A 22,326-nucleotide genomic window follows, 5' to 3' on the forward strand; every position below is an offset into this window, starting at 1 on the left:
AAAGCTTTTCCATCCGTTTTAAGTGCTGTTTGCTTGCCAAAAATTTATGAGACATTCTCTAGCTCTGAAACACAACAACTACCCCATCTCCCAAAGGGAGAAATCTCCTGGCACAGCCATATAGCCCAAATATTAACAATTCTCATGGTCATGCACATTCCTGCACGCTGTACTGATCCCTGCACATAGGCAGTGGTAAACAACAGAGGAGACATCGCTTTCTGTGTTAGCACATAGAGCCATGTACAACAGACTCCAAACCTGAGGGCAGACACGGAAGGGAAATCCGCAGGAAGCAGTTTCCCAGCTCCCAAGTCAATCTCATGTTAAGAAGTTAAAAGCACAGACAGCAACGTTTCCTTCACCAGTCCTTCCCATATGCACTGCATGTGCGTGGAAGAAAGGTGGCATTCATTAAAAGCTAGTAACACCTCCCAAATACCAGAGGAAATGAACACTCACACTTTGTGTAGTTCTTCTGCCAGGACTGAAGCTGAGGTCTGCAGAAGGAAAAAAAAAAAAAAAAAAATATAGCTGAAAGTAAAGCAAGTCAAAGAATCATCATCTATAGTGAGCCAGGAATAGCATTTATAAGATTTGTCTAGTTATTTTAAACTGGCACAGGACACTTCCAACTATTTCCTGGCTAAGGAACATTGAAGGAATACCAGCACATACTAATGTCCCTTCCCCTTTGGCCTAAGGCAACATGAAGGGGAAAAATGAACCATCTTATTTGCCCTTTATCAGATTCAAACAAGCCACATGGATCATCAGCACTTGTCTCCAAAGGATTAAGTGCTTTACAGGACATTCTGCTGACAACTCAAACTTAAAAAAAGAAAACCCTGCACAGTACATCAGGACTTGTGTTAAGAACAGAAACAGCAACATAAAAATCAGCAAGTGGCATTTTTACCCCCTGGAAAAAGCTTATTCCCATGTGGTCACCCACAATGGGGAAGGGGAGACCCATCACTCTTTGTTATCAAGGCATCGAGGGACCTCTGCATACTGTTTCACATCCAGTTTGGTGGCAGCTGTGGCAGAACTTCCACGTTCTTTTGTGCTTCACATACATGGTTCTCCTTATCCAGCCTTACCCTCCCCCAAAATCCTGGATCTTGCAGAGCTTGTGCCCATGGGACCCTGTAGCAATTCCTATACTGCCTTATCCAGATCATACCATAAAGAACAGCATCAGATGGAGAGGAAAAAAAGAAAAAGAAAAAAATATTAAAAAATCAAAGGGAACAAATAGTTCCAGTCCCAGAGCACCTCCTTAATGACCAAAAGTTTCATCAACCCTCATGTCCAGAGCAGTCTCCAGTCCAACCTCACTTCCCCAAAGTGCTATTTTCATACCCACTGTCCACGGTGGAAAAATGGCCCTGCATTTTCATGGCCAGTGAGGCTACATGAGGAAAGCACACACCTCCTTCCAACAGCCACCTTGGTAACCCAGAGCTAAAAAGTAAAATTTCCCTAGGGATTTATTTTCAAAGCCCTTTTAAAGGGCTGGGATGAGAGGAGTAGGTCATGAAGATGCCATCAATTCAGAGTGCCTCTTCCTTCACTATTCTCCCCACCTAATGGGTTAAAGCACTTCAAGCAAAGCCAGATGATACATTTTCAGTCTGATGTAGAATTTAACCAAACTACATCAAGCACGTCCATGATTAAAAGAACGCAGTACCCAACTGCACAGGAACAGTCTCCACTTGTGCCCACAGAAGTTACAGCCTTTCTGAGATTATTTCTATGACGTACCTCTACATGGAAGCAACTTCAGTGACTCTGAGGTTTTACGTAGTGTTTACAACAGAAATCATTTCTCAGAGAAACTAGTCAAACTAAAGTTTTGGTGATTAAAAGAATTGAGAAAGGCATTGTGCAAGTTTGGTGGGGTTTGGGGTTTTTTTGTTTGTTTTGGGGGGGCGGGTTTCTTCTGCAAAGAAATCGCCACTGGAATGAACAAACAGCTTTATATGGGAGCTACCATATACTCTGACACTTTCTCAACCTGATGCACAAGGAAAAGCATGATCAGGTGGTTCACAGAAGGACTGCAAAAAGACTAAAGAACCACAAGACAGAATTGTACACATGCAAAGCTACAGAAAACAAACATTCAGAAAGGTATTCTACCCTTTGGTTATAAATGAAAGCCACTACAGGAGGAAATAAGTGGATTTTTCCCCCAAAAGGGCAGCAGAAGCTTAAGTTTTAAACCAGTTTGAGAAACATTAGAAAAGAAGATGCTAACAAGTCTTTGCTTTCACCATTACATATCTCATACCCAGCTACCAAAAAAAAAAAAAAAATCTGACTTTTAATGAAAGTTCACAATTCATGACTACAAAAGAAAGTCTGAGAACATGCTGTACCTGGGCTGCCATTTGTGAATGAAACTTCTGAAGCTGAGCATTCAAAGCATCATTCTGCTCTATCAGCTCCTTGTAAGAAAGCACAGAAAGAAAAGCAGGCTGAGATCTGCAGCTAGTCAACTTTTGCTAGGATTAGCTCTTAGCCATGATTATGTTAGTAAGAACAGTTTAGCATTTACATGTCAGACACTTTTCAAAGACACTATTTTTCTCCCCACTAAGATCAACCAGTTTGAGTGGAAGCATAAGAACCTGTTCTGTATCAAGAGGAAAATATTCCCTGCCCCACCGTACACCATTTGGTTTCCTTGAAGCCCTCAAAAGATATGTCCACACTGCCTCTCACCACTTGATGCCAAAAGAGAGATCACTCCAGAAGAGCTCACACAAACAAAGGTACATCGCTGCTCTTCCAGGGTGTTCCCCAGACCATAGCATCATTTCACAGCTTGGAAAATTGCCTGGGTCAGCACATTTCCCTGACTTGCCCAGAGTGCTTCTCAGGTCTGAGATGGCCCCAGACCTCCTCACAGCACCATACACAAGGTCTCACTTCATAAGTTGCCAGGTGATAGACTGGCACACAGTTTTCTCATTCTTTACTCAGTGGGAAAGCTTTACTAAAGCAGCATTTCAAGGATATTACTGTGTTTCCATAGGTACAATGTGGGAGGAAAAAACCAAACCCTTAAGATACTTGAGCAATACTACCTGCACCTGCATTTGCATGGAGTCCTCCGCAGTAGCTCTCTTTTGCTCAGCCTCCATTAACTGCAACATCCTCTGCTCCAGCTGCTGTTTTGACACCATTGTATCAGTAAGTTTACTGTGCAAGCTCTGGATTTCATTGTCTTTGGCCACAAGCTTATTCTGCACATCTGTAGCAGAAATGTCAGGATTTCAATTCAGAAGTAAATATTTAACTTTTGGGGGAAATAATTTTCACTGTAAACAGGTAGGCTGATTAGAAGCCTCATCCCAGCAAGCCAAGGTTCAGCTCTCTCATCAGCATTCAAATTAACTGGTATCACAACATACTATTTCCCCAGGGTGCTGAAGCAGTACTGACTTCACCTGAACTTTATTTAAGCCATTTACTCAATAATGCCCTTTTTTACAAATGGCAACAGCCAAATCACTGCAGTAAGCATTATTGGGGAATTTTGTGATACATGCCTTGTTGTGCTGCTTCGTGTTCTGCTGTTCTTTTCCTGAGATAAGCCTGGATTTCTTCCCATCTTCTCTCTGCTTCCTGCTGCTGGACCTTCACATTAAAGAGAGAGTTGATGAAAAGAAGTCTAACCTTTAATTTATTTTTGAAACATTCAGACTGCATCTCTTCAGTGCTATTCCCAAAACATATGGCAATGAAGTAAAATTGTTTCTTGTTTCCATTAGGGCACATCAGAGAGACAGAATGCCCTATAATCCTCCTCCTACAGCAGTTTAGCCTATTAATTTGAAAGGCAAATTGTGAACAGGATTCCATTACAGGCTCTTAACAGGATGGTTTCTGTAATATGAAAGTGTAGCATCTTTGCCCTGCAAGTTCAGAATTAACACTAGAAGCCAGACTACCATGCATCACATAAATCTGCATCTAGTAGTTAAAACATGTCTCAACCTAAATGCCAACTCTCCACCTGGAAGGTCTAGAAGGCAGGGAGAACTTAATTGCAAATATGAAAAAAGTAATGAGCTCTGTATTGGCATTCTCACCCAAAACCACTAGGTTTCTCTTCTGAAAAAAAAAAAAAAAATTTAATACGAAAGACCTTTTCTTCCAAAGAAAAGGAAAGAGATGCATCCAGAAACCAGTCCCATTTACATTTTGACTCTTAAAAAAAGTATATTTATTTAAAAATTTAAACATACATTTAAGCAAAAGCATGCAGTTTCAAATAAAAAAAAAAAAAAAAATCACACAAGGACCATGCCATCTGGATGAACAACTTCAAAATATCAACTCTTGCTGGAATTGTACACTCATAGAAAGCAAAGTCCAACATCATCAGTTAAGTTTTTTAAAGATACTTACCTGGAAGGGTAAGTTTCACTTCATAGGGAGGTTTGTAATCACTCAAAACCCAGAGTACTGAATAAAAAAATTAAACCCATAGGCTGGCTCAGCCTAACTGAAAATAGACACTTGCACATCTGAAGAAGACAGAGACATTTAGTGGCCAGGGCAACAGCTGTAGCTATTCTCACACACCTCACATCCCACCTGATTCAGAAGTTGGCTCAGATAAATAAAGCCTTGAGTGCGACTCGACAGGCAGGGAAAAACCAAGTCACCTTTAGCTGAGCAACCGCCTGCTCTGCATTCTTCTTCTGGAGCTCCTCTTGCTGCAGCTTACTGCTCTTTTCTCCCAGCTCATTCACCAGCCTAGCATAATCCTGGCGCAGTTTGTTCAGTTCGGCCGACTGCCTAAAAATAAACATTTTCACAGTTTTTTTTTTTTGTTTTTTTTTTGTTTTTTTTTTTTACAAGAAGCACAGGCCATAACAACAGCTACTCAAATATCAACACCAAGTCCTATATTTGCAGCCAGAGGACTGTACTGGGTGGGGGTTTTGTTTGGGTTTTTTTTTCCCCACACTGCTTCATCCTAGGAAAGGGATAAGGGTCAGGTACTCTTGGCCATCAGCACAGCACAGCAGCTACAACCCACTGAGTCAGAAACAAAAGGTCAGCAATAAGCCACAAGCATCAGTTCCTTTAAAATGTTTGCAAGATGATGGGCACAATTTGGACAGGCTTATATAAACTAAAGAGGCTTAGCATAAGGAAAGGTCTCACATGGAAATTCACATTCCTTTCCTCTTCCCATAAAGGATTATTGATCTCAAACTTATTCAAGACTATTCCTCCTAGACTACTAACTGCATGCATCTCTACAGACTATACATTGCCTCCTGGCCTTGACTTACCTTCATAAGTTAACAGATATCTGATGCACTCTCTCACTTAGGGAGAGAAGATGCATTTGTACAGCCCAAGGGAAGAATTTTAAAAGGCTCCCCTTTGTGTATAAGCAAATAAAAGCATGTTATTTTTATCTTAAGTTTGCCCGAATTAAGGATTTTGAGATAACTGTCAAAGAGATGCTTCATTTCTACAGACAGGACACCTAAAATCAGGGTACCAGTACCCTTCTCCACGCGCTCATTATATCAACCTGCCCCAGAAGAACACATGCAGGGAACAGAACACACCTCTGCTGAGCTGTACTCAGCAGCACAGAAGCAATTAACAGAAAGGTCCATATAGAAGCAGCATCTCTGCCAGAAAAGGAAGATACGGAGCCCTTTCCAAGTCCTGACAGTGGCTTAGACATTGTAGTCTCCAACAGTAACAAATCAAATATCCAAGAGCATAATAAAGTGCCGGTTTTGCTTTCTATAGGCAGAAGCCCACTGGCAGCAATTCACCCAACTGACTATACACCTTACCAGGGTGCTCAGCTTTTACAACAGTACGTACAATCCTCTCTGCCAACTCAGGGGCAGCCTAAGTCATAACTCACAAAAGACAAAATCTTGAGATGCTTTTTTGTTTCTGCACACATTTGCAACACCAGCAAATAAATCCAAGTGCCAGCCCAGCGGTATCATTAACTGCAGGGCACTGATACTTTTTTCTTATTGCAAGACTGATTTATAAGTTGAGAGTGCTGTTCTCCCAGGAAGCCAGCATCAGCACCTCTCCTAAAATCCCTGAGGAAAGGATACATATCCTGCCAAAAACACCAACTGTGGCTGAGCACTTCTGCACTTCTTTCTGTTAAAGCCTCAGCACCCACTCTCTAAAAGCTCAGGCTTCAAATTGATAAAAGTTTTGAAAGCAAATACAAACAGCTACCTCCCCAGCCCAAAATATCTGTGTTCCTAGTTTAACCACAAATTCACAGACAGCCAAGGAGATAGAAACAAAAGGAGCAGAAGCCAGAACAACCCTTCAGGGAAGGCTTAAAAACACACAGAGCTCTGAGTAGCTGCTAACATACTTGCTCTCCATTTGATTGGTAGAAGTACTGACAGCATCTCTCAGGATACCGTTTTCCTGCTTCAGGTGGCTTATTTCTGCCTCCATCTGCTCACGGAGCTGCTGGAACTGATGGGGAAAGAAAGATCAATTCCAAAAAAGATTAAACTAAGGAGCAATAAAAAACCCAAGCACTTGTAACAGTAGATAAGATATCACAATAGTTTAAGTAAATAAAACTAAGCAGATTTTTTGGGAGAAGGGCAGCTTTACATCCTTCCTCTCACACCCACTCTTAAATTAAACTGTGCAACTCAGAACCTTTTGCTCAAATAAAAGCACCGGTTTCCTTTTACACCAGTGTATCAACCTAGTTATCAAGGCAACCTTTTTTGTTTGTTTAAAAGACTACACAAGTGTTACTTAGGATACTAATTGCTCAGCTGTATAACTTTAGATACCTGTCAATAATTGGATATCAATATATTCCTTTTCCAAAGGGAAATAAAATAAATGTACTGTGAATTAACATTAGAAGTTTACAGAGCCTTTAAACAAAGCAGAAAAAGTATAAAATAACTAACAATACACAGATTATAGCATGTAAACTACAAAAGGCTAGTCCTCTTATAATATCCTGAAGTCAAGATTATGAAATTGTTCCTTTATTTAGGCGTAATATGCTTTGATTGCATTTTCAACATGGTTAAAAACTGAGGCAGAAAGAAGCCCTGATAAGCCAAGGCTACTTCAGAATAGTGCAAACAAAATCAAAAGACAGGATCCAAGGGGAAAAAACGGACTCTGCATATGTAGACAACAGCATAGCTGGTCTTACAGCCCAACAGTCTGCTTTGAAAATCCTCGAGCACATACAGCTCTAATACTTTCTTCCTCTACCAGTGCCAGTTTGGAGATATGGCTGACACCATTTCCAAGACCCAGTTTCATCAAATGGCTGACTCACCAATGAGGATTTTGTGTACAAAAAAAATCCAAACAAATGTTTGTGTAACAACCACAGCAGGAGATAGCAATCCCTTGTAGGGCAGCCACCTCCAGTTCAGCACCACCACATGTAACAAGCTGGTCCTTGGACGTTTGTTGGGGTTGGGTCCCCCCGCCTTTTTTTTTTTTTTTTAATGCCAACAGATATACAAGATTCCAACAGAATCAGGGGCACAAACCCCGTATAACTGAAAGCTTTGACAACTGTTTCAGCTTCTCTGCAATGCTAGAGCATATCAGCAGGGGGAGCAGAACCAGAGCACTGGTTCCTCTGCACATCCTTTCTCCAGCTTTACCTGAGACAGCAGCGTTTGCAAAAGCCACTCAGTCGTGCCCAGATCTGCTTCACCCTCCCCAGCCAGCAGTAAGACCCTCTCATTATGCAGTTATCTATATAGGTTCAAAGGATATTATCCTTTGAAGTCCTGCTCCAAAACTGCAAAGACACTACTCTCCAAAGTGCCAAGACAGAAGATACAGTATTAAAGCTGGAAAGCTCACATGCTGGGCTTGCTGCTGAGACATTCATACAGGAAAAAAATACTAGAATGTGAAACCTAAGCACCAGTCAAGTTGGTATAAGAGGGGCCATTTTTCTTAGAAAACTTAAACTTTCTAATCTGATGAAACAAACTCTTCTGAGGTCACTCCATTATAATAAAACTTCAGGAGAGAGTAACAAGGGTCTTAAAAAAAAAAAAAAAATGCAAGTGTCAGCCCTTCAAATATTTTCAGCAAAGCACTCTACCAGGCAATGATATTTCTTGTATATTATGCTATGTTGTCACTCTGTACTACAATTTAAAAAACGAGATTTATCAACTGGTAAATGATCATCAGCTTTAGTGGCTCTCAAGTTGAGTATTCCAATTAGATTTTGCACTTTGAGTAACATTTCAGCAGAACACCACAAAGGAAAAGTAACTAGATGAGATACAGGCTGTCTAGCTAGCAGTGGTCTTTCACAGACTACAAAAGTCACCTATGAGAATACCTTGTCCTTCTTTCAAGTCAGGAAACTGTCACAAAGTTTCCCATCCTTATGCAGATGTGTTACACCACCAGCTACCAGCACACTGCATTCAAGGCTCAGGGTAACTAGTGAAGCCAATTTCTGTGTGAGCAAACAAATGCTGCACCCTGGCTAAAGATACTATTTCTCAGTACTGGTCTGCTTGTGCATGAACATCAACTCAAACTGTTTTGGTAAAGCATTTACCTTTATCTTCATCTGCTGAGATTCTTGGTAGCTAACATGTATTTTACTCTGAAAAGTGCCGTGCTCCTTTTCTAGCGTGTTGATGCGCTCTCGCATTTTCGCTGTAAGCAAGCCATTTCTCTCCTTTTCTGCAACCAGCTCCTTGGGCAGGAGTGAAAGGAAAAAAGGGAAAGAAGTCACCTACTGCTCATTTCTAGAATCAGTGTTTTAAGATAACTAAAAATATAGCAAGTGTGCATCAAATCAAAGTCAGCATCAAACTTTGCTCAGAGAGACTACAACATTAGACCTGACCAAACTTCCAGCACCTTTATGAGGATTTAGGATCAGCATAATTTCACATTTATTAAAAAGAGGTTTGCTAGTTTAAACACTGATCTTCTGTTGTCTCAGAAGAGCTGGAGCCTTATTTCTATCGAGTTTGGCCAAATTACAGAGTCCTAACAATTAAAACCATGGATATCACACAGGGCAGAGCTTAGATTTTCATCCCAAGTTAGCAAAACGGAAGAACGCAGGTAAAGAACTGTGGTGAAACAACAGAGCATTTTAGAGCAAATAATTGCTTTGTAGCAGGTTGCAAAGCCAACCTTTTTGCCAGAGAAGATGGACTATTAGTACCCAGCAACAGCCAGAGAAGCTCTGAATCCCACCACCATAATGCCATATTAAAGCTTTCAAATGAAAATACGCATTGCTATTTAGATTAATCATTTATTAGCCCATAATTCAACCTAGACACCTGAGAAATCCATAGAGCTGCTCCTCTGCAATATAAATGTACTTGCTTTAGTAAGCAAAACCATTAAAGTGCAGCTTTCAGCAAGCTCCCATTGCAGAATGAGGTATTTGTACCATCTAAGCTTCAGGTGTCTCCAGCTACACAGCACAGCACGCAGTTCCTTAGAGTGCCAGGAAGCCTTGACACATAATTGAAGTGCTCTAAATTATTAGCCTGAATACCCTCCATCTCTTCAGGGTAATTACAGCTTTTTTCCACATTTTAATTTAAATAAAAGCTATTCTCTCTTTTAGATCCAACTTACTAGCTTCAGGAGGCTGCTCCCCCTGAACGAAGTAAGTGACACGAGCTCCCAAGCCTATGTTCACAGAGGCATTTAGGAACTTGAGTCACACCAAAAGTTTGAAGTCACTTCTGCAAATACAGTGTAAACAGCTTGACACAAAAGCCTTCTCCATGTTATATTTGCATCTGCTAAGACGTAACAAAAAGAAGGGCACCAGGACATACTGCAGCTTCCTTCTACCCCTCCACCAATTCCACCATCCATCAGCAGTCCTCACTAACCCAGCTACCCTGTCAAGGCAGTGCCAGAGATCCTGGGAAGATTAACTTTCACCTAGCTTGTGTTTTGCCAAATACCTCTGAGGTCAGGCACCTCTTGCTCTCATTTATCCTCTCCAGTTATCACCTTTATCAACACCCCTGCGGGAACATCTCTGCACCTTAAAGTCCCTCTGTAGCTTTTGGCAGCGTTTTCAGAGAAACACGTTAATTAGAAGATAAGAGCTTTTTGTCAGTCAAGCTGAGCTTTCTCCCTTTTTTATCCTGATACTTTAGCACTGCAGCAATGTTAGTTTTACCCATTTTCTCCCAGCTTTCAGAAATGCCCATTTATTTCTCCTTCTCCCTTCCCTCCCCCAATCCAGATAGCAAAAACCCCCGATGACCCCTACTTCTCCGCAGCTCCTGCCTTGCCTTCGCAAGCACCACTTTGCAGATGTTTTTTCCCCAAACACATTAGCTTCCCCCACACCCAGGCTCCTTCATACATTCCCTCTGCTTCTTCAGCAGCAGATACCTCCCTGCTTTCATTCTGCAGTCCTGAGCCAGAGTTTGTTTTCCCGTTCCAAACACGAGTCCTTTCTCCCTACCATTACATACTGACTATCCCAAACCTCTCAGTCCCACCCGCAAATTTACACCTACCTGTGCCCTGCCAGGAGCTCACACAATACCCACTCCCTTCTTCCCTTCTCATCTGCCAAGGCTCCCAACTCCCGTGTCCTCTGGCCACTCTGCTCCCATCTTCAGCCACCCAGCTTTCTGTGCCCAACTCTCGTCCCACAACACGACCTTCCTGAGCCTGATGCCCATGTGCTTCCAAAATAGCCAAAACATAAGAATCCTCCCCCCAGGAGTCTCCAATTCACTCCGTATCTGCCTAATCACTTGTTCTACCGTAACTACTTTCCTCTGAAATCTTCGTAAAAAAGTTTCATAATCTAGTCTTGACAGTGCTGCGTGAGCAACCCTGTAAGTCTAAAGCAATACGAGCTGCAACTAGGGGCTAAGCAGGCAGTCTACACTTTCTGTAGCTTCCTTCTTGACAAAAACTGATGACTGTTGTGCCTAGAAGCACACAAGCATGTGAATGCTAGAATATGTACCAAATTAAAGCTGCAATGCAGAAAAGGTGTTTAATATTTACATCCACAAAACCATATTATACTCATGAAGGAAGTGTTCTTGTATGTAACCTTTTGAAAAGAAAAATAGTCTCTGCTTAAAAGTCTCAGTAAATGAACTCTAGAAAAATCACTGGAAAATAACTCTGCATAAATACATTAATAGCATCATAAAACCAAACACAGTGTCTTGGTAAGCTTTCCCAATATAAAAAATTCCACCTTTCAATTTATACTAAGCTCAGTAAACCAGCATTTGCTGGCTGCTAGTCCTACAAGCCCCTGCTCCTCCCCCACAGCACTCTCTATGTCTGAACCTCTTTATATTTACCTGGGTTAGCTGCTTGCACTGCTCCTTTGCAACAGCTGCCTCCTCCTTCATCGCAGCGAGCATTTTTTCTTTGTCTTGTAGCTGATGTACAGCTGCAGCCGACTCAGCCTTGCTGGCCTGCAGCAAAAGTACATAAAAATGATCATACATGCCAAAAGTACTTGCACAGCCCACTAGCAGGCAACAGAGCAAACTTGAGAGGAAGAAACACCCCCTCCTGCCCCCAAATTGTCGGTCTGCATGGTGTACATGGCACCACCAGTACCCAGTTCTACTGTTAATGGATCCTGCAGTGCCGATTTCATTAGACAAGGAAATGCATTTTCAATCACACTGAAACCAATTAAGAGAATAAATGGGCTCTTAAGGTGCTTTGGCATTGGAAGAAAGACACTCTGGTGGCACTGGGGAAAACAAAGAACAGCCATTAAGAGAAATAAAGGAAAAAGATGCAGAGATGCTGAATCATTCAATAATTGAGGTTGGAAGGGACTTCCAAGATCACCTGGTCCAACCCACACTCGAAGCGGTTATAATCCAACGAACTTAATCTCTTGAAGTATCTCGCTACAAAGGGAAAAAAGGAACGCTAATCTGGTCTCTCCTTCACTTCACAAGAGAGTCTCCAGTTGACATAATTATGTTTCTGCTGGCACACTGACACACAAAGTTTCAGAGATACTACAGTGAACGGAACTAGAGGAACGATCCCCATGGTCCTGCCACTTGTATACTAGTCCTAAAAATGAACTAATCGCAGTAAGGGGCAAAATTTCTAGACATCTTTGCTCAGACTTCACTCAATGAATTCTGATAACTGAAGAAGCAAAGAAGTGCCAGTCCCATAAATGCACTCTGAATTTGTTTGGAAGTTCTCCTTTGGCGGTATTGTGTACATATGCAGTACAAAACACACTGTCAATGTCTTGCTTGAGCTACAGATAGGAAAATATTCACATTTCCATCTACAGAAACCTACATTTTTTGGTTGTATACAAACCCAGGAACCCACTTTGATCCTACAGGTTTAGCTCTAACACCAAACCTTCCTTTAAAAGCAAAAATACAGTAAGCTGGCTACTGTACCAAATAAAACAGGCAATACCATTGCAAGTATTACCAGTATTGGGTTTTCAGTCAAGCACTAAAATAAGGGCCCAGAAAGAATGTGAAGTCTCTGTCCTCGGAGGTTTTTCAAGACCTACCTGGACAAATCCCTAAGCAACTTGGTCCAAATTCAATGTTGAACCTGTTTTGAGCAGGCGGTCGGACTGCACAACCTCCTGAAGCCCCTTCCAACACAAATTGTAGGATATGCTACTATATTGCATTAACTGAGTTGACACATACCCAGTTCTGCATTTCTGTTCTGGTACCACATCTGCAGAAGAATACAGAATTGCAAGACTTCAAGTGTGACAAACAGGATGTTACAAGCACCGAGTGACAATCATAATGAGTCATGGGAGGGAGGAGTAGATATTTGTAAGATATCGGTGGTCACCATTCTCTTCTCTCTTAACACAAAAATTGGAAAAGAACTGCCAAGCACTGGCACAGGTTGCCCAGAGGGGTGGTTTAGTCTCAGTCCTTGAAGGTTTCAAGCCAGACTGGAGGAAGCCCTGAGCAGCCTGGGCTGACCTGAGAGCTGGCCCTCCTTTTTGTAGGAGGTTGGATTACAAACCCCCTGAGGTCCCTTCCAAATCTCAATTGCCCTACAATCCTATGAAAAATATCCAAAGAAGTCAGCAGACTAGAATGTATAGACTTAAGATGGAGAGGCTTGCAAAACACAGGATTAGCTGATCAAGTGCACAGCCACTGCAGCTTTTTCTTAATTTCTACTATAGTTTATCCTATTTACCCATTTGTGAAAGGTCACTCCTGAAAGTCACCAGATAGCATTCCCCCATGCCAATACACGCACGTCAGCTGCAGCAGCAGTCCTATATTATGTACCTTATTCTGCATGGTTACGTCTGCTCTTTATGAGCGGTCAAAAGCCATCAGCCTGTCTAGCCAGCCCATGGGATGGCAGATGGCAGCACACAAGACATCTGACAACTGTTTTCTGCATGCAAAGCAAGCACAGACCAGCTGGAAAAAGTCTTCCAAAGACAGAATGCAGAAATCACAACAGAACATTGATATAGCTAATTTGACAGCATCTCTTCCAATTTCTGCTTATTTAATAGTCTTCTCTCCCTGCCCCCCCCCAGTCATTCACCTTTTGCAAGACATCATGAATTGCACTGGATTTTTCCTTTAACACCTCCACTATGCAACGGGCCTCATCTTCAGTGAAGATCATATTCTTCATGGCCATTACAAAGTCTTTAAATTTCACTTCAGCATTCTCTGCAACACAGAAGGGAAGATACATTTACTTTGGACTCCATACAGAATTATTTATTTTGCCTCGAAACAGCATGTGATGGGGGTATCATTATGCATTATATTTAATTTCAGTCTGAAATGCCAAGAAGCAAGGGGTCATGAACATTCAGCAAAAACAACATCTCTCCAATTTAAATCCGATAACAATCTGCCAGCTGATAGTTTTGGGAAAAAAATCCCACCGCTTTGTTTGTACAGTTGGTAACATTTATAGTGTTGCTAGCAAGAAGACAAAGCATAACACAGATTTTGGAGGAAAATATAGCATAAATGTGAAAACTTGAAGAGTCCTTCCTAGTGTATTATGACAGTAATTCAAACTGAGCTATCAATTTAAAGGACAGCCTGGCTCCACAAGCAATATGCAACTGACAAGGTAATGAATTTAAAAACTGGCACATTTCTGATTACAATATATAGAAACCAGAAAAATATTCCCTCAGTCCAAGTTTGGAAACGATCTGCTGCAGAAGGAGTTCAGCAGTAGAAAGATAAATCGGTAAGATCCCTCTTAATGGCTGACTGAGTGTTTAAAGAGACATAAACAAAGAAACACAATTCGACTGAACTATGCTCTAACAGGGACAAAAAACATTGTTCATATGAAAACCAGGCTGCACACACACGTAGGTCATTAGGTGGCCCCCTAACTTAAGTAAATGGAAGCACAAGGCTAAGGCATCCACTATCTCTGTCCAATATTCACCAGTGCACAACAGTATGTGAAGGGACTGGAGGGAAAAAAGGGAAAAGCTTAAAAGTGATGCTTGGTCCAGAAAGTGTCCCAAAGCTTAAGGAGAAGGGTCCAGGTCTCTCACCACAGGTGCTAAAGATGCCATTGAAAGCAAGCCAACACATCAAACCCAAACCTCTCCAGAGTCTGAAAAACAAATGAAGAACAAGAAAGTGGTAGTGATGCTAAGCCCCTAAGAGGAATTATCAAGCATAAAAATAAACCACTGAATAACAGAGTGCAGGGAGGTGGGAGGGGAAGCGCTGACAAATTCTAGCACACTCTCTCCTAGTCCTAAATCCAACTTCGCCTTGGCCACAGACTTCAGATCACATCATTGCTGCACTGACATCAGCAATGATGCTGTTACCAGGAATATGCCAAAATCCTGAGACCACATTCCAGTTAGCCGGGAGTCTATAGCAGCTTGGCCTGGACCAGCCTGAGTCCTACGCTCCCTGAAGACAGGAATACCTTGCCCTTGCATCCAAGAAGCTTACAATTAGAATAGGGGAAGATTTCTATATTGGGAGGGCAAATCCCAGCTGACACAGGAGAATTAGGAGCTCATATACAAGGTTACAGCTTGCAAAGGAAATGAGAGGGGACGGGTGCACATGAGAGGCTTTGATGCTGCAGGGCATTAATATACAGCTATTGAGCTAGAAGCACCAGAGGAGCCTCAAGCAAGTGGGAATCCAATCCAGATACCACAAAGAATTGCCAGGAAGCTTTCAACTGAGCATTCTAGAAGAGAAGTCTAAGAAGAGAAGTTCCAAAGAGTGCAGTGAGTGACCAGGCAGACAGTGTCGGAGAGCCAGCCTTCTGCACAAACCTGAGCAGGGAACCACTGCTCAGTCACTTGGCTTCTCCTCTCTGGCTGCCCGCAAATTTGAGGGTCTCACCTCATAGCTCAGTAACTTTGGCATGCTTTGAGCAGGTCAGTGGCCTGTTTAAAGTTTCAGGGTGGGACACAATGCTCACGAATCGCTCCAGGCCTCGACGAGAGAGTATGAAAGAAGCTCCCCTGTCCCAACCAGTTCCAACTGCATTGAAAGGAAAATTCAAAGTCTTCCTGGAAACTGCCGGACTACCTCCACTGGCAATTTGCTTCAGGTACCTCTGTGTGGCAGAGATACGCTGGCTGGTCAGCCCCAGCTAGCTCCATGAACAGCCCTAGAGCATACAAGCTGCACTCCCAGTGTCAAGCAGACTGCAACAGCCCCTGCTGAAAGCTCCAGAGTCCATCACTGTTAGCGATGCATGAACTATCTAGCTCACGTGCATCTGTGTGGTCTGCAATCACCCATTTGCTCACTGTGAGGACACAAAAGCCTACAGTCAGCGTTAAAAGGATTCAGATGGCACAAAGCCCTTTCAACAGTGCCAAAGAGAGGAGGAACAAGCACAGACAAGAACAGTGTCCTGCAGCCACAAATGTTTTCCTCAAATCACTTCTTCCTAGCAAATAAGAGAGGATCCCCCTCCCTACAGACACAGCATGTTTTCCCCGTCCAGGTTTGCAAGCAGGCTATGCCAGACAAACTGCATTATCGGTTTCTCACCTTTATCCGTTTCATTCTTCAGTTTCTTGCCACTGCTCTTCTGGATCCCCTCATTCACGTTTTGTTTTGCTACTTCAACCGCTTCTCGCTTTTCCAAAGTGCCAGCATCAGAATTATCCATCAAAGGAATATAAGTGGTTGCTTGAATAAGAGGTTCATCCACCAAAACTGTAATCAAAAGTCCACAGGATTGGTTAAAGCTTTGTAATAATTAACATCAACATTTTTAGAAAAGGTGCACAACATATTAGAGAGTTGGATTAAAGCATCTCTAGCCTCAATAGTTATTTATACTCTCTATTATCCTTCACAGCTTAACTTATTAAAGCTCTTCAGGTAAGTTCATTAAATAAAGGTCTCTAATGCATAGTAATTTAATAGCTTCAATTAAATTTCTATTTCTAAAGCTGCCTTTTAGCATTTTAAAAAGTAGCAGAGAAGAACCTTTACATTTGACTTTCATTTCACTTTAATGAGAAAGTTGCACATAGCATCAATGAGACTGCTTTAGTTGTGGCTGCATATGAAATCTTTCAGCATCCCTTAAATGTGAGTATAATAAAGTCTTTTGTCCTTATTCTGTTAAAAGCTGGCACCTTACTGCCAGCATTTTCACCCAGATTACATCACCTGTGAACAAAACCATTTAGACAGAATGTGCAGTAGGGACAGCAATCAAGCTTATTTCACATGCAGACTCAACTGCACTTAACGAAGATAGCTCATGTGTCAGCACAGGCTTTAGGCATCATTAATACTCAGAGAGGTACCCAGAGGTACTGACCAACCTCGGGTCTCCATTCACACAGCACTGTATAAACGTGGTGAGAATCAGCCTCTGTCCAAAGAACTTTTCAGCCTGCGCTGCCGAGACAAAAGCAGGGGAGGGGAGCGGAAGAGCGACAGACCAGGGACAACAGATACGGCCAGCAGAGCTGGATTTGCTGTTTGCCCAGCTTCTGAGCTGCTGGTCTGCACTGCCTGAAGTATGCAAGATGTTGTGCACGGAGCCATGCCACAGCAGGAAAGCGCACTGACCCAGCCAGCCCAGGCTGAAGGGCTGACGGACAACAGATGCCACGCAGCAGACCAGAGAGAGGAGGAATTGGGTGGGATGCAAGGTTTCAGACAGCAGTGCAAGACAAACAAGCATTCCTGGCTGCCAGAGAGCCAGTTATAAAACACTTTTGAATTCTGGCTGCTGTTAATGATCAGAATAGGCCAGATGGACCTTTTATGTCACCTGCTAGAGTCTTTCCACTTAAGCAGTCAGCAAACACCTGCAGGTACACTGCAAGCTCAGAAGTGAGGAGAGCTCTGCTCTAGCAGAAATATCCACCACCTAATCCAGTTACCACCCTCACCTTTTCCCTTCCTCTCCTTATTAACTTCCCCTCCTCATTTTATTCCCCTCCTTTCAAAATCTATTTAATATCACTGAGACATTTTGCAGCATCAGTAACATCTGAAATCCCCATAGTACTGTCTTGGTTAATCTGGATGCCCACTGCAGCTAATTTTTGCTCTGTCATTTTGGAGACGTGGCTTTAAAAGACAACAGCTTGCATTCAAATAATGGATGAGCTATTCCCATGTAGCACTGACAGCTTCGCTTTAGTGCTGCCTGAGCTGGTACTAACACTTATTTGCCACAGACAGACAAGTTTGTGGTCCATAAAGTGACCCCTCAAAAAAGGGCAATGGATGCATCAGGAAAAGCACAAGAACGTCCATAAAAGACAATCACATCCTAGGTTCCCCACCAGCAGGTTTCTTCTTTCTTCTTCTATTCTTCAGCAGGAATAACTTGAAACAACTTTCAGTTGTTACAACATGTAGGAACCCTACACTGCTTGGAACCCCACCCTGGTCTGACCAGGGCCCATGACTGATCTGGACCCTGGTGACCTGACCAAAGAAGAAAGGAAACAGTGACCAACACTGTCTACTCCAGGAGTGTCCACCAGCCGCCAACTTCTTCATAGCTGTCCCAGTAAAGAAGAGTTTTGAGAAGCTAACAAGGTGGCCTCACAGAACTTCATGATCACGGTCTTCCTAAAAGCCACAGGCACAACAGCACTCATTGTAAAAAAACAAACACAGAGGCAGACTGAGCCAAGAGGAGACAAGAAACAGCATCTTGGCAGAGAATGAGGGATGACGAACAGTAAAGGCCTTGACAGCAAAGATGAACAGTTTATGTTGGAGCAACAACTAGCTAACAAAAGGACAATAAGGGAGGAACGTGGTCAAAGCAACTAGCTAAAAAAACTGCAGTCTTGTTTGGGGCAGATGACTGCAGCAGTTCCAGACATGCCTTGCTCAGAGCAACTTAGAGCCTGCTCACCTTATCATCTAAGTCAACACATTACTCCTCAATTCAAGCGTGGATGTTTGGATCCAAAAGATCTCAGAAAGGTTCACAGCATCATCCTATGTTCAGTGGTACCAGATGTTCATAAAATAAAAACAGTATCTCAGTCTGAACAATCTTTCCTACCTGGAATTCCTGCTTTTTCAAATTAAAAGTTATTCTTCTGTGAGTTTCTTTTCCAAAGAAAGAGAAACTAAAGTGTAGATGGCAAAAAGGTCTAATAGTCAAGTTTATCTGAACTAAGTCACAGTCTGTGTTCTCACCATTATCAACTTTCTGCTTCTTTGCAGAGACTTTCTTCTTTCCCGATACATTTTCTTGCTTTATCTCCTGGTGGAGCAGCACTGGGTCTGGCTTTTTGGCAGGAGATACAACAGAATCAGTCTTACTGTCTTGATCATCTGTAACAGACAATTAAGACAATATGCTCTTCTGTATATTCTCATGATCACTTTTAAATCAGTAAATCTATAATAATCAAAGTCCACTCCCAGAAAAGAGAAACCCATGTATTTTAAATCATAACACAAAGTTATCCATACATACGTACACACATGCTTTCACAAACACATACACTTCCCATATCACATGAGACCCCAAAGCAATAGGAAGGTTTAGCAGAATCAAGAGCCACAGCACACAGTGTTTTAACAGACAGGAATCTTATCTGCAAGCAGAACATACGGCAATGCAAGTAACAGTTTAACAAATCCAATCCAGGTTTTACTGCAACAGAGCAGACAGCACGTTACCCGTATTAGTTTCTTATTTGCAGGAAGTATTTTATTCCCCCCCAATGAACCCACTTAGGCACTTTAAATACACACCCCCAATAGCTACTGGGACTGTGAGAAGCAGAAAATAAGTGTTTCACATTAGGGAACAGTTCTTTTTAAAATTTGTTTCTAGTGAGAAATTTTTTATCTTTTTGAACAGCCTGTGCTATATAATATTCTTGTCAGAGCTGACACACACAATACAGGGTTATGGTGTTAGCTCCTGTAATCAAGGATAAGAGTTAGTTGTGGCTGCCCTCAGAACAGTGCTTGCAGACCACATTTTAACCATGCCACAGAGATTTTTGGAGAACACCCACAAACAAGATTTGATACTTTTTTGTTGGTAGTGGGTGGGTCTTTTTTCTCCCTTTTTTTTGGAAAAAGAAAAAAATCCACCACATCAAGCAGCAATGTCCTTCTTTTTCCTAACTCCCTGTAGCAAACCTGTTACACCTGCATCTCAAAAGGGTGATCTGCAAATACCTCCATTTTCACTTATTTCTGACACTGGGTATTTTCATTTTTTTAACTTCTATCCATAGTCAGACAACCACACTGAGACATATCAACTTCTGCTGAGGATATGGTCAAGACAGTCACAGGTGATTCTGACTACAGTTTTCAGTCTGTTCTAGGTTGGATGTTTCAGTTACAACAGCTGGACCAGTTTTCTTTTAGCATCAGTTCCATTCAATTATAGAGGTGTAGCAGGTGGGATGCAGCTGTAAGTTCTTCTTTCCATGAATCAGCCACCAAACACCTCTTTGTACATTAAGCCTGCACTTAAACAGTGATTTATTTTGCACACTATGCTGTGAGGTTTCTCTAGATGCCCCTCCTTATCAGAGCAACCGCTCTTAGGACTCAACTTTTTCATAGCTTGGCATCAGAACACACACAGCAAACATCTAATGACTTCTTTCAGGTAATCAAAATTTTGACAGCTTGAGAGAAAAGTAGCCAAACCATAGAGCAAAGCAGAGATATGAGCTACTCTTTCACTCAACAATCTTTAATAGAAGAAAGCAAGGAGGGGGAGGAGGAAAACCAGAGCATTGCTGCCAGATGAAAAACAGGGGGAAAAAAAGCAATAGCTCATAAAAAGGAAAAGGTTAGAAGTGAGCTTTGCCCCATAGAGATCAGGCAGAACAGTTGTAAGAGACACTCTGTGGCCTTGCAAAAAGCAGAACACAGTTTTGGCGTTCTGTGCAAGAAGCATATGCAACATCAGATACCCATTCCATTTTTCTGCTTCTTCTGCCCAGACTTCTTCTTAGATGCTGCTGATTCAGATGGTGGAGTGGGCTGTTTTGTAACAGGGACTGGATCTACTTTCTTGCCTGAAGACTTGGATCCTTCCGACTCCTTAGTTACATGATCATCTTGAACAGCCTTATGCTTCTTCTCCTTCTTCTTCCGTTCTCTAACGCCAGTAGATGCTTCAGTCACACTCAAGGGAACAGGAGGGACGTGCTCTTCATCTGTACTCAGGGCATCAGAGAGCTTAAAGTCCCGAGGTGTACTTTCAGAGTCAGACTCTTGGATGTTCCCGTTCTGGGCTTCTTTCTTCTTGTTCTTCTTCTTCTCAGTTTTCTTTTTATCAGTCTTGGTAGGTGGAAACTTTAGGTCCCTTTTCTGTTTTGCAAGGACTTCATCATATAAAGTTTCTTTCATGAAAAGCCAGAAGAAGAGGAAGATGACTGTAATAACCACAGAAGGAATGAGGATGATAAAGTAGGTGGACTCGTAGAACTCCATTGTGCTTTTTCTTAGCTATACTTAAAAAAAAAACCTATAGAGGAAAAAGAAAAAAAAAATTAGGTTTTGAACACATTTTCCCTTATATTATTTCTCCCACCAATTATAAAAGAAGCTTTGTCATTGTTTTAGAGAAGCCTTAAAATAGCTTTTAATAAAATTGCCAAACTATATCAATCATGGAACAACTTCTGGAATCATTTACCATTTGCTTTAAAGTTGTTAGCCTGGATAGGAAGGAACTGCAGTTTGCAAGACTGCTGATCTTGGAAGAGAGCAGTTCTCCTTTTTCCTTACTTTTCTTCATCTTCGTCATTCTCCCTTCCCAAGTGAATTTCATAAAGTTAAAGCTTTTGATTTCAGAAATACATGACAGCACTTTCAGAAGCTGTGAATTAAGGGCCAGTACATGCAGAGCAACACTTTTTTTTTTTGCTGTAAATCAAACATAACGAATTAAGATTTTTATCTTGGCAAGTGGGAGTTAAATTTCAACTTCCTTTTGTTCCCAGATTTATGACAGCTTCAGAAGTGGAATGAGGGGAAGAAGGGAGAGAGCCCTAAATTTTAGTCACCCATAAAGAATCAGGTATTTTCAAAACTGCCTTTTGAAGTCTAAAACCCAGCTTTAAACTCATGAAAATTCCACGCATTTATAGGAAAACAGGAAGATCTGTTACTCATTTTGGGCATGTAACAGTGTACAACTTCCAGGGCACTAACAGACCAGATGACTCCAGGATAATTTGCTGAAAACACTATTTATGCTCAGAGCATTACTTTTTTTTTTTTTTAAAGCAGGAACCACAGAGTTAAAAAAAAAAAAAGTTGGGATCAAGCTAAAAACCTAATTTTGAGGCCAAGACAAGACCAATTTTCCCATTTCACAACTGATCACTAGGAAAAGACCTGGATTTTTTTGCAGGAAGAATTCAAATCTTCTCTAGACTGTTTGGTCCACGGGGGTGAAAAAAAAGAAGCACCAACCACTGAAAAACACAACAAACCTAATCAAGCAAGTGCAATTCCTGATTCACCAACTCAGTTTAAAAACCACAATGGAAAGCACATGCTTCAACTACATTTTCCTCTACACAAGAAAAGACAAATATTCAACTCAGCTGTCCCTTGGGAGACCCATCCTCTTGGGAATGAAAAGCAAGAGATCTAACCCAGATTGTGTCTCTGTACTGGTTTTGGCTGGGATAGAGTTAATTTTCCTCATAGTAGCTAGCAGGGGGCTATGTTTTGGATTTGTGCTGGGAACAGTGTTGATAACACAGGGATGTTTTTGTTACTGCTGAGCAGTGCTTAAGGAGTCAAGGCCTTTTCTGCTTCTCTCACCACCCCACCAGCG

General features: G+C 41.9%; 1 protein-coding gene across 11 annotated transcripts in view; it reads right to left on the reverse strand.

The window, feature by feature from the left end:
- KTN1 (kinectin 1) overlaps positions 1 to 21,003 on the reverse strand; it is a 54,542-nt gene extending 33,539 nt beyond the window's left edge. For 8 of the 11 annotated variants that reach the window (XM_052783558.1, XM_052783557.1, XM_052783555.1 and 5 more), the window contains exons 1-12: positions 20,447 to 21,003; positions 18,696 to 18,833; positions 16,059 to 16,226; positions 13,591 to 13,721; positions 11,364 to 11,480; positions 8,603 to 8,743; positions 6,398 to 6,504; positions 4,686 to 4,818; positions 3,564 to 3,651; positions 3,099 to 3,265; positions 2,388 to 2,456; positions 463 to 500 (exon numbers count right to left, since the gene is read on the reverse strand). In XM_052783558.1, the coding sequence (XP_052639518.1) occupies positions 463 to 500; positions 2,388 to 2,456; positions 3,099 to 3,265; positions 3,564 to 3,651; positions 4,686 to 4,818; positions 6,398 to 6,504; positions 8,603 to 8,743; positions 11,364 to 11,480; positions 13,591 to 13,721; positions 16,059 to 16,226; positions 18,696 to 18,833; positions 20,447 to 20,969 (1,820 nt within the window). In that variant the 5' untranslated portion in view covers positions 20,970 to 21,003. The remainder of the gene's footprint in view (positions 1 to 462; positions 501 to 2,387; positions 2,457 to 3,098; positions 3,266 to 3,563; positions 3,652 to 4,685; positions 4,819 to 6,397; positions 6,505 to 8,602; positions 8,744 to 11,363; positions 11,481 to 13,590; positions 13,722 to 16,058; positions 16,227 to 18,695; positions 18,834 to 20,446) is intronic. The other 3 variants (XM_052783556.1, XM_052783550.1, XM_052783553.1) reach the window with 2 other exon arrangements.
- Positions 21,004 to 22,326: the final 1,323 nt, after the last annotated feature.

The sequence above is a fragment of the Harpia harpyja genome, chromosome 3 (genome assembly GCF_026419915.1).
Source record: "Harpia harpyja isolate bHarHar1 chromosome 3, bHarHar1 primary haplotype, whole genome shotgun sequence".
Classification (NCBI taxonomy): Eukaryota; Metazoa; Chordata; class Aves; order Accipitriformes; family Accipitridae; genus Harpia; species Harpia harpyja.